This window comes from Chiloscyllium plagiosum, chromosome 6 (assembly GCF_004010195.1).
Source record: "Chiloscyllium plagiosum isolate BGI_BamShark_2017 chromosome 6, ASM401019v2, whole genome shotgun sequence".
Lineage (NCBI taxonomy): Eukaryota > Metazoa > Chordata > Chondrichthyes > Orectolobiformes > Hemiscylliidae > Chiloscyllium > Chiloscyllium plagiosum.
The window spans coordinates 28719990-28735009 of record NC_057715.1 but is presented as its reverse complement, the minus strand read 5'-3'; the positions used below and the strand labels follow the sequence as shown (position 1 = coordinate 28735009).

Below are 15020 nucleotides of genomic sequence, written 5' to 3'. Positions count from 1 at the left end.
TCAATTTGGGGTTTGCAAGCCCAGGTGGGGTCACAAGCTGAGAATTTGGTGTCATTAGTTGCGAGTTAAGAAGCAATAGAGACTGCAATGGAGCTCTGACTGAATTAAAATAGCTGTGCTCTCTCTCCAACAGGCTTCCACTCTCAGAGCCATCACCCATTCCCAACCAAACCCACTATCACAGTCACCCCAACACATCCTCAGTTCTCACTGAAGGGTTGTGACAATTTCGAAAATAAGGGCCACAGCAGGAAAAGGAAAATGAAAGGTGGTTGCAAACAGAAAATGCTTCCACCCTGCTGGATTGAACTGAATGCAAAGCTAAGCCTCCAAGGTTTTAACTCACTGAATCCACAACTGCCACTTTCATATCCACAAATCATGCTGTGTTATTTCACATTTTGGCTTATAATATTCCAAAAACAAAACAAGGTTTATGCTAATTGGACAGGAATGTAAGTACTTTTCCTTTGTCTCACAACTTGGCAAATCCATTACCGCATTAACAGACAAATTCAACAAAATTAAAGACATTCAAAAATAATATGTTTATCTTACTGTTCAGCACTGGTGAAGGCAGTAGTTAAACTTATCACTTTTGCAGGACTCTTGCCATCAGAGAGAGATGAGCTATAGGAAAAAAAAGAGTTAATTGCATTATTATTCTGTCACTATGTCACTCATTAGGACTAAATCTGGCACCTTGCTTCAGTGAAAACAAGGAAACCGGAGCCAAAACAAAAACTAGGCCTCTAGCTTTGCAACAATTCAAGGCGCACGCTGCCAGAGGCCACTTCTTTCACCATCAGTAACCAAACTTTCTGAATATTAGCAGGGCAGAGTTTTGGGAGAAGGTGGTGAAATGGCAGGGTGTAGAATTGGAAGAGATGTTAACAAGTGGGCTGTTGGTACCTCTTCTCTTCTTTGTAATGGTAGTGTGAATGCCTTGAGCAGCGCCAGAGGAAAAAGTAATCTGAGTCAATTTCAGATATTTTTCACAGTTCTTTGGGTCACAATATGGTATTTGCCATGATTGCCACTATTAGCACCTTGTGGCACTCCCATTATGTGGCCCAGAGAAAGAGTTGTTGAAATAGTTTGTTGATATCTTTGTCTATACTTTATCTAGTGCCTGTATAATAATGGTATAGGAGCATATTAGAGCATTTTCATATAGGAACCAATTTAGTTAATAAGGTGGTTTATTGCATGATATTAATAAGTACAATTACATTACTATTCAAGCAGGAGGCTGGAAGAACACAGCAAGTCAGGCAGCATCAACAACATAATCTAAGGGCACCTTTTGCCGAGCATCTCAGCAGGGCCAGCCTGACCTCCTAGTCACTGCCAATTTCAATTCCCATTCCTACTCCCTCTCCAATATGACCATCTTTGGTCTCTTCCATTGCCACAGTGAATCAGACCTCAAATTGGCAGAACAACACTTTATCTTCTGCCTGAGCAGTCTACAGCCCAGAGGACTCAACATTGGGTTCTCTAAATTCAAATAACCTTCTCACCCATCCCCAGACTCCTGTTCCAGCCCCACCTCCTCCCTTCCATTCTACTGGCTAACCCCACCTCCCAGCTACCAACTGGATAATTCCTTCATTCGACCAATCAGGCTGTACCCTTTACCTGTGTTCACTAATCACTACATCACCACTTGCTCCCTCCCCACCCAAAACCCTACACCACCACCCTTTTATCTTCAGCTCCCTCTGTCTCCATCCCCATTCTTGAAGAAGGGTTAGACCCAAAACGTTGACTTCTCCACTTCCTGATGCTAGTTGGCTTATTGTGTTCTTTCAGCTTCATGCTTACCTACTTTGAATTCCAGCAGCTGCAGATTTTTTTTTGTCTCAACATTACTATTCAAGCACTTAGTAATTACTAGGACTCTCTGAATCTTGGACAGAATACATCTGCTCCCTATGAAGGCTACAGGTAAACTCCTTGTCCCCAATTTCAGACTGTGTGCAACATCATGAGATTGGATGGAACTCAAGGCAACAGGAATATTAACTGCTTCTGAACTATAGCCTTATACAACAGACATGGCTTTGGCTGCAAAATTATGACCTGTTACAATCAAAGCCAGGCACAGCAAGATACAACTTCTATCCCTATGAGATTCTGTTCCTCTGATGCATGCTCACAATTAACTAGGAAAGTGAGGACTGCAGATACTGGAGATCAGAGTCGAGTGTGTGTTGCTGAAAAAGTGCAACAGGTCAGGCAGCATCTGAGGAGCAGGAGAATCAATGTTTTGGGCATTAATTATGCCTGAAGCGTCAATTCTCCTGCTCCTTGGAGCTGCCTGACCTGCTGTGCTTTTCCATCAACACACTCTTGATTCACAATTAACACAGCCCAAGCATCTAGAATTTTCTCCCTTAAACACCTCACCTATGGATTTGAAATTTGGGAGACTGTGTCAGAATAGAGTGACTGGAGGAATTCCAGATGTTAGGACAATTATCTCATTACTGCACAGTCAGTGTGTGATGGTATGATTCCAGAAGGAAGGCAGAGCAAAAATTGGACTGCTGGTAGTATCAATGACTGAAATAAATAATTGTGGGTTTTGGGGTTGGGATGAGAAGGTCTATGGACCCATGAGACAGGAAAGGTTTGTTGGGAGTAATCGTTGCAAAACAAAATTTTCAGCAGATATGTTACTTCTCTATTACAGACTGTACTAAATTTCATTTCAAGAGTGCAGTTCGGATTGTGAGAAATATCAACACAGTGCACTTAATTTGCAACAATTCTGTCTACTTACCATCACCAACTCGTACCCCAAATTCCAATCTGTACATCCAATTCTCCTTCTGTGACCCTCAAAAGCGAGTTTTAACATGTTTGTTTCTAATCAGAATTGAGGATGGTCTTCCCAGTTTTTAATAAAGTTAAATGCTTAAGAACAAATCTGAATACAGTGTTGAAAATAGTTGAGTGTACCTGGAGTTCCTGATCTTTGAATAACTTGGAGATTGGTATGAGTCACCATCTTCAATAAGATTCTCACTTGGAGGGCTGGCATAAAAACATTATCAATTACTTGTTGCATCTCAGTAAAATATATCCTGTTCAGTAATCCTCTAGCCATTAATCATAATTTTTCTTTGTTCCTTTAATGAGCGCAATATATCAGACTGTATCTCACTTGCCTCATATATATCTGAATTTTTTCTAAGCACAGATAATATAATCTGTAAAGTTTCCCAGACATATGTTCAAAGATGATGATGTCCATAGAGTAGACTGTCTGAAATTGCAACTTCCATTTCTCTCTTCCCCTTGGGGAACTGGCTGGATAGTTTGTTGTATGCGGAACACTCATCCATCTCCTTACCTTTGGTTAAATCAGTATAGCAGAACTCTCCCTCAACAAATGGATTGTTATGATAATAAATTGTGACTTTTGCACTGTGCATTCATCTTTGTTGTTAGCCATTCAATACTCGATTCAGTAATTTCATTGTAACAATCATTGCTATTGATCAATTAAAGTGCTGCTTAGCTGTCTACCTTCACATTAGCAAAACCAAGCAAGCATACAGGGCTTCTATCTACATTAAGAAATGCTTTGTGCATCTCGGATACCTTGGTACATGCAAGTGTTCTGAATAGCAGCCATACTGAAATTATAACAAGTATTAAGAATCCTCAGCACCTGAGTTCCTGCTGTGAGCTCCCATATTGTGAAGCACCACATCAGTTACAGGAAATGATTATAACATTTCGCACCACATAAAGACCAGCCTTTTGGTGATATCAACTTTGAATAAAAGGTTTAATAACAGAGCCATTATAGGATGAACCCAAAATTCTACCTATGTACATTGTCATTGGATTCTAATGTCTGTGGCAAAAGGCTGTCACTTGAACTTGTGTGAAGCAAATCAACTTAATCAGTTTTATTAGCAGTCCATTAACCATTCTTCATGTGTGTGTCCTGCCAATGAGTCAAATCAGACTATTCCATCAGGGAGAGATAATGAGAATAATCTGGTCTTTACAATAAGCTCGCAAAGCAGAGGGTGATCTGACATAAGCAGGAAGGAAGAAGGAAGGAGAGCGGCGGTTGGGGGGGGGGATAGAGAGAGAGAGAGATTATAGGGAGTTCATAAAAATACCTGTTTTCCTTGTAGGATGATCGAGATTCAGAAAGATCTGGCTTTACAATTGGGCTTTTATCTTTAAGTGAATTAGAGCTGAAAGAGACAAACATTAATTAAGATATTTATATTAACTGATGTATACATCTCACTGAACATAGGTACCTTGAATTGGTGAACCTGAACTGTGTTTTATACCATGTGAATTATTAAATGATCAACTGGAACACTGAAGGTCAATGTTACTGTTGACCAACTGTGTAAAATAGTATCTATAAGATGCATGGAAGGCAAATAATAGAGATACAATAATAAAAAATTGTGAAATTATCCCAATTTATGATTAATGAGTCGACCACAATTATGACATAACTATAGAATTAAGAATCATATTTGCCTGGTCCCAATCCTGTCTCTCATTTTCTACATCAACATGGTGTGGTGTGCAACCTTTCAAACTCAAAAGACTCGAACTCAACTAACGAGGAAGATACGTTTAGATGAAGTAGGGTAGGAAAGGCTAAAGGTCCTGTCTCTTTGCCGTACACTTGATGCAACCCAATATGAGCAAAGGCCAAGCTGTTTCCATGGTAACTCTTGAACACTGGAAGAAAAACTCACATCATTTACCTTTGTTTTAGATGCCAAATTTCCTACCTCAGTGCATCCTTTGTGCATCTCGGATTCCTTGGTACATACAAATGTTCTGAATAGCAGCCATTGTAAAATGACAAGAAATGTTAAGAATCCTCTGCATCTGAGGATTTGTTGGAGGATATAACAAAGCTTTGATGGGGACTGTCAACATGAACTGAATGAGCTGAATTTACATCCACAAAGTAGGTAGTTCAAGGTTGGAAATGTTCAGACTTAGAGGACCACCTCCTTGTTATAGTGATCTTTATTCCAGGGAGGGCTGTGGGCAGAGCAGGAGAGAATTGGGCCCCGTGACCCCAGTTACAGATCATGGGGTCAGCAAGTGTTGAAAGGACTGCCTTAGTTTTCTGGGACATTAGCCCCGTGTGTTAGAAGTTATCACACTCTTTAGCCCTCATCCCTCATACACCTGATGTTAGGGAGAGAACTAGATGTCTGACTAGCGCTTTCTGTTAATATAGATCCTAGATGAATTTACTATGAATTCCTGGCCGAACTCCAAGATTTACAAATGTATTATGTCAGCAGAGGTCTGATAGGATAATTCAAAGGAGTGTTTACTTGCTTACTTGACATCTTTATTAGGTTACACTAAGTTTTCCTTCTAAGATCTATTTTATCAGTATTAAGAGGTGTGAGCTGGGTGAAACTATTTATATCGGCCTGGTCTGATTGACAAATTTATAATGTAGTAGGAACAGTGTGTTTTTGACAAAGAAAATTCGAATATTTTTTCTCACAATTTCAATACTTGCCATTTTTATTATAAACCTCATGTTTCTGTACATGCTGAATAGTAATGAAAGGTCCATGGAGGGTACCGAGATGGTATGGAAGCCATTTATGAGGAATGAGAAGCCTGGAAGTGGCATAAAGACCTTGAAAGTGTATTGGATGACACATGTGGAACATGAAGTGGTGTGTCGGGCATGGGCAGCACCTTTTAAAGTTTCCTTTCGATAATGGATCCAGACAATGGTTCACAGCTTCTCTTGAAGACCTGTGAATAATGAGTCAGCCAGAATCTAGCCCAACTCCAGAACTGCTATGAGGTGCCGAACACTGCAATAGAGCCAGCCTGGTGGTTGTGTAGGATGTGGGCTCAAAACCTTCACCCTGAACCCGTACTGGCAAAAGTTGTAAATATTGGGAATAGGAGCAAGACCCTCAGGGATCCAGCTGACATTTTTAAACAACTTCACAGTCAGCCTAATCCTCCAGGAATCCATGTATTCTCAGTGTGCTAATATCAAATTAATGTACAATTAACCACTTGTCTAGACAGATCTCACAATTTTTAGTAAAAGTATAATTTGGTATTCTTTAAGGCACATGCTAGTGAGATTAGTTTGGGCCATAAATTAAGGCAAGGTCATTTCAGTTGATCTGCATTGAAATATTGATAGAGGCACAAAGTTTGTACCTGAAAGTCCTGCTTGATTTAGTATAAGAAGTTGGTGTTTCGTAAGGTTCATCTTTGGGAAGAGCATTTTCACTCGTAGACCTAAAATAAAGACAAAATTAATGGTTTGTTTTCTAATTTTGCTTGCAAAATTCCTCTGTAATTTTCTGATATTGTGAGATGTGACAATACTGTAAATGCAAGGTAGTGTTCATTTTCAGTGCAAAACAAGATGTGCTCTGTTTTCCCTTGGTCTTTTTCAAGAATTTCATGACAGCTCCACTATTTATTAGCAACATTCCACCAATGGACAGAAGAACTAGAGAATGTGAAGTTCCTGCATTTACGTTAATTATGAATAAGTATAAATTTATGCCTCAAATAGTAGTCATGGCCCAACTCAATGTCTTACTTGTGGAGATTCATAATGATTCTTAAAATATGGTTTTATTGCTTCTCACTGAGCTTGACATATGTTATCTTAGCTCGCAAAATCATTTCTGTAGTATCAGAGTTAATTACTTTACAATGTGAAAGATTTCCATGATTGGATTTACTTAAAGGTATTCCAGAAAGAGGTGTTGGTGGGCTTTAAATTTATAATCTTCCAGCATAAAAAGGAAATATAATATAATCTCCATGCTTCTTCCCAGATCATTTACGGATTTCTCCTTATTTGACCATATTTTTTGTCAGATGGACTATTCTTCTTGCACCACTAAGTGCAGGGTTTCGATCTGCATGAAACATTCACTGAATTGGCAATTAAAGACAAATGAAATGCAACCATAAAATGCATTCATTGTGGGACTGACCAATAGCTTTGGCTTTTCAAAATTACCTCAGTAGATGTTTCTGTGATTGTACGAAAAGCAGAATGGCATTCCTCCCGTCTCTTTTTAAATTCTATCATAAAATGTGGGTATTGCTAGAAAGTCCAACGTTTATTGCCAATCTCTGATGATCTTTAAATTGAGTGGTTTACTCGACCATTTCAGAGCCGTCTGCACAGTTCTTGGTCGAGAATTACATGTGGGCCAGACCATGTAATGATGGTAGATTTCCTTCCCTTGAAGGCAGATTGGTTTTACAACAATCACTGGTTGTTGTCCTGGTCCCCACTGCCAGGACTAGTTTGTTATTCCAAAGTTTCAGTTGAATTTAGTTTCCACCCATATCTGTGGTTGTATTACGAATGTAGCAAAATTGTGTCACTATCTGAAACAAAAACAGAGAGTGCTGAAAAGAAAAACAGGGCTGGCAGCATCTGTCAAGCAAAAGACAGGGTTGACATTGAGACCAGCAATCTTTTGTCAGACCTGATAAGGGGTCACTGAACTTGAAATGTTAACCCTGAATTTTTGACCACAGATGCTGCCAGGCCTGCTATGTGTCTCCAGCATTCTGTTTTTGATTCAGATTTCCAACATCAGCAATATTTTCCTGTCACTGTACCCCCAATAGTCACAACTCACTGTTAAAAAGGAGACCAGGTACACTTTGAACAAAGTAGCAAAAACTTTAATAGCACATCCTTTATAAATCTCTGTTCTTGCATCCCTTATTTGGATTGGAGAGAAGGAAGATTTTGCTGATGAGAAATGCCTCGAGATATAGAATGCTATTGGATTGAAGTGGTTTTTTTTTTTAATATTAAGATATGTTCATGACAAACAAGTGGAATTTGGCATGGAAAGAATAGACTAAGGAAGTCGTCTGCAGCCCTGAAGGAAGATTTGCCAAAATGAAAAGAAAAGTTCTGGATACACCTCATATCATGGGAAATAAGAGTCTATGGTTGGGGTCAGGAGTAACTTGACCCACCTTACCTCAAATGGTGGAATTGATACTAGACATTCCATTGACACAAGAAAGATAAGTATTGTATATGTGCACACAATATTGTTTGTGTCAACCTGCCTCTATAAATTAATTGTCCTCTCCAGCAGGGTTCAGGCTCATATCTATCGAGAGTATTGTAGCCTATTCATGAAACTGGCCAGCCAAATTTTGATTCCTTCATTGGGTGAGCAGTCTGCAGGGATGAAGATTATTGGCATCTGGCCATGATTACTTAGGTCAGGCCAGATTTCTTGCAATCCTCAAGACTTCAAACTCAGAACATTCAAAACCTAATCAAAACAAATATTTATTTCTCACCACAGTTCTTGGAAGAGTCATAGAGTCATAGAGATGTACAGCATGGAAACAGACCCTTCGGTCCAACCCGTCTATGCCGACCAGATATCCCAACCCAATCTAGTCCCACTTGCCAGCGCCCGGCCCATGTCCCTCCAAACCCTTCCTATTCATATACCCATCCAAATGCCTCTTAAATGTTGCAATTGTACCAGCCTCCACCACATCCTCTGGCAGCTCATTCCATACACGTATCAACCTCTGCGTGAAAAAATTGCCCTTTGGTCTCTTTTTCTCTCCCCGGGACCCTTTCAAGTTTCACAACATCTTTCCGATAGGAAGGAGACCAGAATTGTACGCAATATTCCAACAATGGCCTAACCAATGTCCTGTACAGCCGCAACATGACCTCCCAACTCCTGTACCAATAAAGGAAAGCATACCAAACACCTTCTTCACTATCCTATCTACCTGTGACGCCACTTTCAAAGAGCTATGGACCTGCACTCCAAGGTCTCTTTGTTCAGCAACACTCCCTAGGACCTTACCATCAAGATTATAAATCCTGCTGAGATTTGCTTTCCCAAAATGCAGCACCTCGCATTTATCTGAATTAAACTTCATCTGCCACTTCTCAGCCCATTGGTCCATCTCGTCCAGATCCTCTTGTAGTCTGAGGTAACCCTCTTCGCTGACCACTATACCTCCAAATTTTGTGTCATCTGCAAACTTATTAACTGTACATCTTATGCTCGCATCCAAATCATTTATGCAAATGACAAAAAGTAGAGGCTAACTTTAAAAATAATCAGGATATCTCAGCCAGCAAAAAAAAAGCAAAGACCTAAAATTGGCCCAGGGCTAATTTGGTGACCCCTTGGTGAGGGAAAAAAGTCTTCTTGAGTTTATAATCTGAACTGACTCTTAATTTATTGCATTTATGAGTGATGTCTGCTGAACAGTAGACATGAGTGAATGTGTTTTTAAATTTGACTTTGAGGCCCCCCTCATGGTCAAACTGTCTCATGATACTCATGACTTAACAATTAAGCAATTACTCTCCCTGCTAAAGATAATGCCAATAGCCAGAGAGCAATATTATATTCAATTAAAACTTCAGAGATTTTGAAGATGAGCAAAACATTTACAAAGGAAACAATGGGGTATTTTCGCTTAGTGTAGTTTGCTGAAACAGATGCAAGAAAATGGTCAGCCTTTCTCTTTGTTCTGGTTTTTATTTTTATTGCAATCAAATTGTACAAAAAGCCAGATTAAAAATTGAAAGAAACCACAAATTGACTACATTAGATATCATTTGATATAATGATCTTAAATATACTGTGCAATACCTGGAACTTGTATCATAAGTTGTCTTTGTGTTTGTTGTGGTGTGCGAGTTGGTATTGTCCCAGTCCTCATTACTGCTGTTCAAAAGAGAAAACAAAATGAAAATGGTATCTCAACCAGCCACTGCCTTAGAAAGGATTATTCATATATTTTTTCTTTCAACTATACCATGCAATTCTACACCTTGGATTATTACATTCCTTATACTTAGTTTCAAGAACTTCACACTATGAGTGAGAGGCTGAAATATTTTCACTTGTCTTGGAAACATGTTTCCCTGCTATAATCCAAAAGTCATAAATTCAGGTCATCGGTGATCACAGACAAAAACTCCAGATTTTATCATTGCTTGGTACAATATCCCAGAGTGTCAAAGTATTTCAGCATTTGCCTGTGAACCTCAAATCCATTCAATTCATCCAACCATATATATTGCTCCCATATTGAGTGAGACTTTTACATCAATACACATTTCTGTATTAGATACAAGAAATTTTCTTATCCATTGCTTTTTACATAAGCACGAGATATATTGTTGATGAAAAAAAAATTGAACTTTTAAAAAATTCTTTAATTAACATGGCCATTGGGACATGAATAATAAACTTTAAATGTCCTGCAGTATTTGACCAAAAGAAAATAGGACTTAAGGCTTGTAAAGAAAGCTTAGAATACACAAGACAAGACAGTTCCACTTGAGTTCAGTGAGGCTACTAATCTTGACAAATGAAGGAGCGATCACATTCAGAGCAACTAATTCTTACAGTTTTTAATTAGAATAGGCTGTAAAATAGACCAAGCAACAATTTCGCTGAGAAATGGAGAAACATGGATTTCTCACTCTTACTGACTTCACGTGCAAGATCAAGAAGGAAAATCTACAGCCATCTCAGCAAAGGAAGTGGATATGAGACCAAAATTGGTTGTAACCTGAGCTATAGTGGAAATAGTCCATTACAAACTGAGATTTATGGTATAAGAACACACTGAAGATGGGAGTGGGCTTGACTTTTGAGATCCACCATGATTGCTTAACTTGGCACTCACTCCATGCCCAGCCATTTCAACAGGAAAGTGCAGAATTGCTGCTCACAATGGGAGAAAAATTAGGAGGCTCGAAGGTAATACATGGAAAATTCCACCCAAAAGCTTAAAAGAAATTTCTAAATACTTCCCTTTGCAATCTTGACAAGTAAGTGCAATTCTGTTACAAACTACAAATTCAGTTAGCAGAAGCAAACTGTATTACATAACATCATATTCTATCAACATACCTTGAACCTCTTGGGTTGAAGGATGTTTTTGTGCTTGTTGTAGTGTAGGAGTTGACTTCATCCCAGTCTCCACTGTTGATGTGAAAAAGGAAAAGGTATTTCAAAGACCACACTGAAAATATTAAAATTATTTTGCATGGCATTCCAACCAGAACTCTATCAACAAACACATTGACCTGGATCCCATTTACCACCCCATAAGAAAAAGAACAGGAAATAACATCACCATAGGAAATGATGTCACCACAGGAAATAACATCACCAACCTGAGGAAACTCAAACATATAAATAGAAAGCAGGCGACACCACCAGTGCTTCATTTGGAGACTCACTGAAGATATTACCTAGTATGGTGACGAAATGTCAGAAAACGAACCTTCCAGCTCATCAAGCAAACCTACATCTGGAATCTAACCTGAGCTACAAATCTTCTCAAAACTCACTAATGTTAAAATTAATTATTTATTGAGTCTTTCTCCATTTTCCCAATCTCAAAGCTACCCACATCTCTTAATCAAATTTACAAACTGGATTCCCACTGCTTAAGATGATCACCAAAGATGACTTAGGGCACGTGGAAGTTACTTCCACACTGCCTGTAATCTGGAAAGCAGGTTATCAGCTGCTGTAAAACTTATCTGATTTTCTCCACATTGAGTTCAAAGAATAAAAAAAACTCAAGCGGGTTCCAAAATAGTCAGATGTTCTAGTAGTTACCTTTTTGATAATTTGAAGAAGACAAAAATCTACTTTTGTTCAGTGAATTTTTAAAAAACTTTCCTTTCCCCAAAGGTTAAAAATACTAAAAGTGAAAAAGTAGCCACTGTTACTAAAGTTCACCCAAAACCATCAGACAAGAGAGGACTTAAAATCAGCCAGGGGTCACTTCTAATAGTCATTCAATGACCTACACATTGACATCAATGAGACTCAAATCAGACTTGTACCAATCAGCATTGTGTCCTCAAGTTAAAGTAAAAATAAAACTAGATGTTTATGACAGCCCACAGAAAAACATAAACTTAATAATTTCCTTCCCTACAGTCATCCCAACCCTCAATATTAAACTTCAGTACGACCTTGCCATTTCTATTTAGTTTCTAGGAATTTTCTAGGAGCTACATGCTGAACTATTTCTCTTCTCTTTGGCAACATTTTCCCTCATTTTGGGATCATATCTCTTCTCCTTGGAACCTGTCTGCCTGTTTTGTTCTGCAACTTGTATCTCCTGCCAGGAATTCAGGGCATTATTGTTGGTTAGAGCCACAAACTCCAAGTTCTACCATCATCTATCTCAGAACTTCAAATTTACATTAGCTAGTTTACAAAGCCTAAGCCCAACCAATCTATTTGGACTTAAGTGTTGTTCCCATATACCTGCAGAACATCTACATTGATTACACTAGGCAATTTACAAGAAGAGCTTGTCTATCTTTGATATTTCAAGTTGCTGTCAAAGTACCTTGAGTTCCTTGGATTGAAGGTTGACTTTGTACTTGTAGTGGTGTATGAGCTGGATTCATCCCAGTTTCCACTGTTCCTGTTCAAAAAATTGTTTGTTTCAAACACCAGATTGAACACTTAATCACATTTATAAATTAATAATCTACTTTAATTTTCCCCCTTGTCAAACACCTTTGCTTGGTCAAAATTCCTGATTGGAGACCCACTGTTTAGTAGGAACTTGAGGGTGGTCTCTGATCATAAGTAAATTACTGAACACAGATAGTAAAAAAGGAAGTTGATCACGAGCCCATTATGTAACTTAATGGATTTCCATTCCATTCATGGGAAAATGCAAATTGTTACTTTATCCCAGGAAGAAATAATTGCTTTAAATAACACACTATATAATGTGGTACCTCGACTTTCTTGAAGTTGGGTCAAAGGATGTTTTCGTGCTTGTAGTTATAGAATAGCTGGTATTGTCCCACTCACCACTGTTTCTGTTAAAATAAATGATTTAACTGAAGGCTGTGTCAAAGTCACTGCAGAGCACATTAACACTTAATTGATAATTATATATCTTAGATTAATTAGAATGGTCAATAAGGAATGCATGGTCAGAAGACTACAGCTGAGAGAGATGTGGACCAAGTGCAGGAGTGAATTTGGTTCATACAGTAATTTCTGCTAAATTTTTTTCAAATTTAAATATAAATTAAGAGCCACACTCTGACATTGAATGAACAACTTTCAAGTATCTAAAACTGCCTTGTTAAACAGGTGTCTGTCTCGTGGTGACAGTTATCTGTCAATCAAATGAAAGTTGTTGGTTCAACTGGTGTTAATTATTGTACTAACTCATGATTCATCAGACATAAGGGATGAATATTTCAAACTGTGATGTCAGTTAGGAGCGTGTAGTCAGAAGACTGTGCCTGAGTGAGATATAGACCAAGTCATACAGGATGAAAACAGATGCTTCGGTCTAACTGATCCATGCCAACCATAACTCCAAACTAGTCCCAGCTGCCTGCACCTGGCCCATTGCCCACCAAACTTGTCCTAACTATGTATTTTCCAATATATTTCAAACATAGTAATTGTACCCATATCCACTGCTTCATCGTAAAATCATAAATTTGCTTCATCTGCTAATTCATTCCACAGGGGAAAGAGAAGCTTCAAATAAGGTTTAACAGAATTAGTAAAGAGTAAATTATTAGTCAATTTATTATCAATTTAGGTTTTCTTAATCATTGAAAAGTTTATTATTATTGCATGTTTTTTGGAAGTATCAAGTTTAATATGAAGGAATGGCAAGGCTGCTTCATTCTTGAGAGTGCATGTGCTGTGCAGTCATAGAGTCATAATGATGTACAGCATGGAAACAGACCCTTCGGTCCAACTCGTCCATGCCAACCAAATATCCTAACATAATCTAGTCCCATTTGCCAGCACTTGGCATCTACACCTCTAAAACCTTCTTATTCATATACTCATCTCGATGCCTTTTAAATGTTGTAATAGTACCAGCCTCCACCACTTCCTCTGACAGCTAATTCCATGCATGCACCACCATCTGCGTGCAAAAGTTGCCCCTTAGGTCCCTTTTAAATCTTCCCCCTCACCTTAAACCTATGCCCTCTAGTTCTGGACTAAACCTTCCTATTCATATACTCATCTTGATGCCTTTTAAATGTTGTAATAGTACCAGCACTTCCTCTGACAGCTAATTCCATGCATGCACCACCATCTGGGTGCAAAAGTTGCCCCTTAGGTCCCTTTTAAATCTTCCCCCTCACCTTAAACCTATGCCCTCTAGTTCTGGACTCCCCCATTCCAGGGAAAAGACCTTGTCTATTTACCCTATCCATGCCTCTCATGATTTTATAAACCTCTATAAGGTCACCTCTCAGGCAGAAGTTGTCTCAGCGCATCTCACTTCTGAGCCATTATTCAGCTCTGAATACTGATGAGTATGATGGTGCAACTGGGGAGTAGTCAGAGCCAAGTTCAAGTCACAGTGGCTGGCTCAGTTAGACAAGGAGGTACAATGATGACAGGAAAATCAATAGTGTATCAGTAATCCAATAGTTAGGTGACCAGTTAAATGTTTCTGCCGCAGCAGACATGAATCCAGAATGGTGTTTCCCATGATTCTATAATTCATTGAATTGCTATCAGAACACCATTCTATATATTCCTGGTGAAGGGCTCCTGCCCAAAATGTTGATTTTCCTGCTCCTTGGATGCTGCCTGACCTGTTGTGCTTTTCCAGCACCACTCCAATCTTGACTCTAATCTCCAGCATCTGCAGTCCTCACTTTCGCCTAGAACACCATTATGTATGTGCTGACAATACACCTGGTATAGGTGGACATATTAGAAGTGTTTCGTCCTTGACAACAGGGTATCTGATTAACCATGAGCAGGTACATCACAATCAATACTTTAGGTTCAATTATTGACTCAGTTTAGCCAAAATGAAATCACCAAAAAACCATTATATTCAGGCTTATTAGAAGAATAATAAGCACCAATAATTCCTGACTGCATTTTCATGTGTTCACGAAGAATGGAACAGTATCATTATTTTAAACATGAACTTGTATTTGAGGAAATATAAAA

The 15020-nt window shown here is 38.7% G+C and overlaps 1 protein-coding gene across 11 annotated transcripts in view; it reads right to left on the bottom strand.

The window, feature by feature from the left end:
• scel (sciellin) overlaps window positions 1-15020 on the bottom strand; it is a 76914-nt gene that overhangs the window by 12011 nt on the left and 49883 nt on the right. For 10 of the 11 annotated variants that reach the window (XM_043691428.1, XM_043691422.1, XM_043691423.1 and 7 more), the window contains 8 exons: window positions 12809-12892; window positions 12409-12486; window positions 10947-11018; window positions 9675-9749; window positions 6208-6288; window positions 4146-4223; window positions 2968-3042; window positions 559-630 (listed from right to left, as the gene is read on the bottom strand). In XM_043691428.1, the coding sequence (XP_043547363.1) occupies window positions 559-630; window positions 2968-3042; window positions 4146-4223; window positions 6208-6288; window positions 9675-9749; window positions 10947-11018; window positions 12409-12486; window positions 12809-12892 (615 nt within the window). The remainder of the gene's footprint in view (window positions 1-558; window positions 631-2967; window positions 3043-4145; window positions 4224-6207; window positions 6289-9674; window positions 9750-10946; window positions 11019-12408; window positions 12487-12808; window positions 12893-15020) is intronic. The other variant, XM_043691424.1, reaches the window with a different exon arrangement.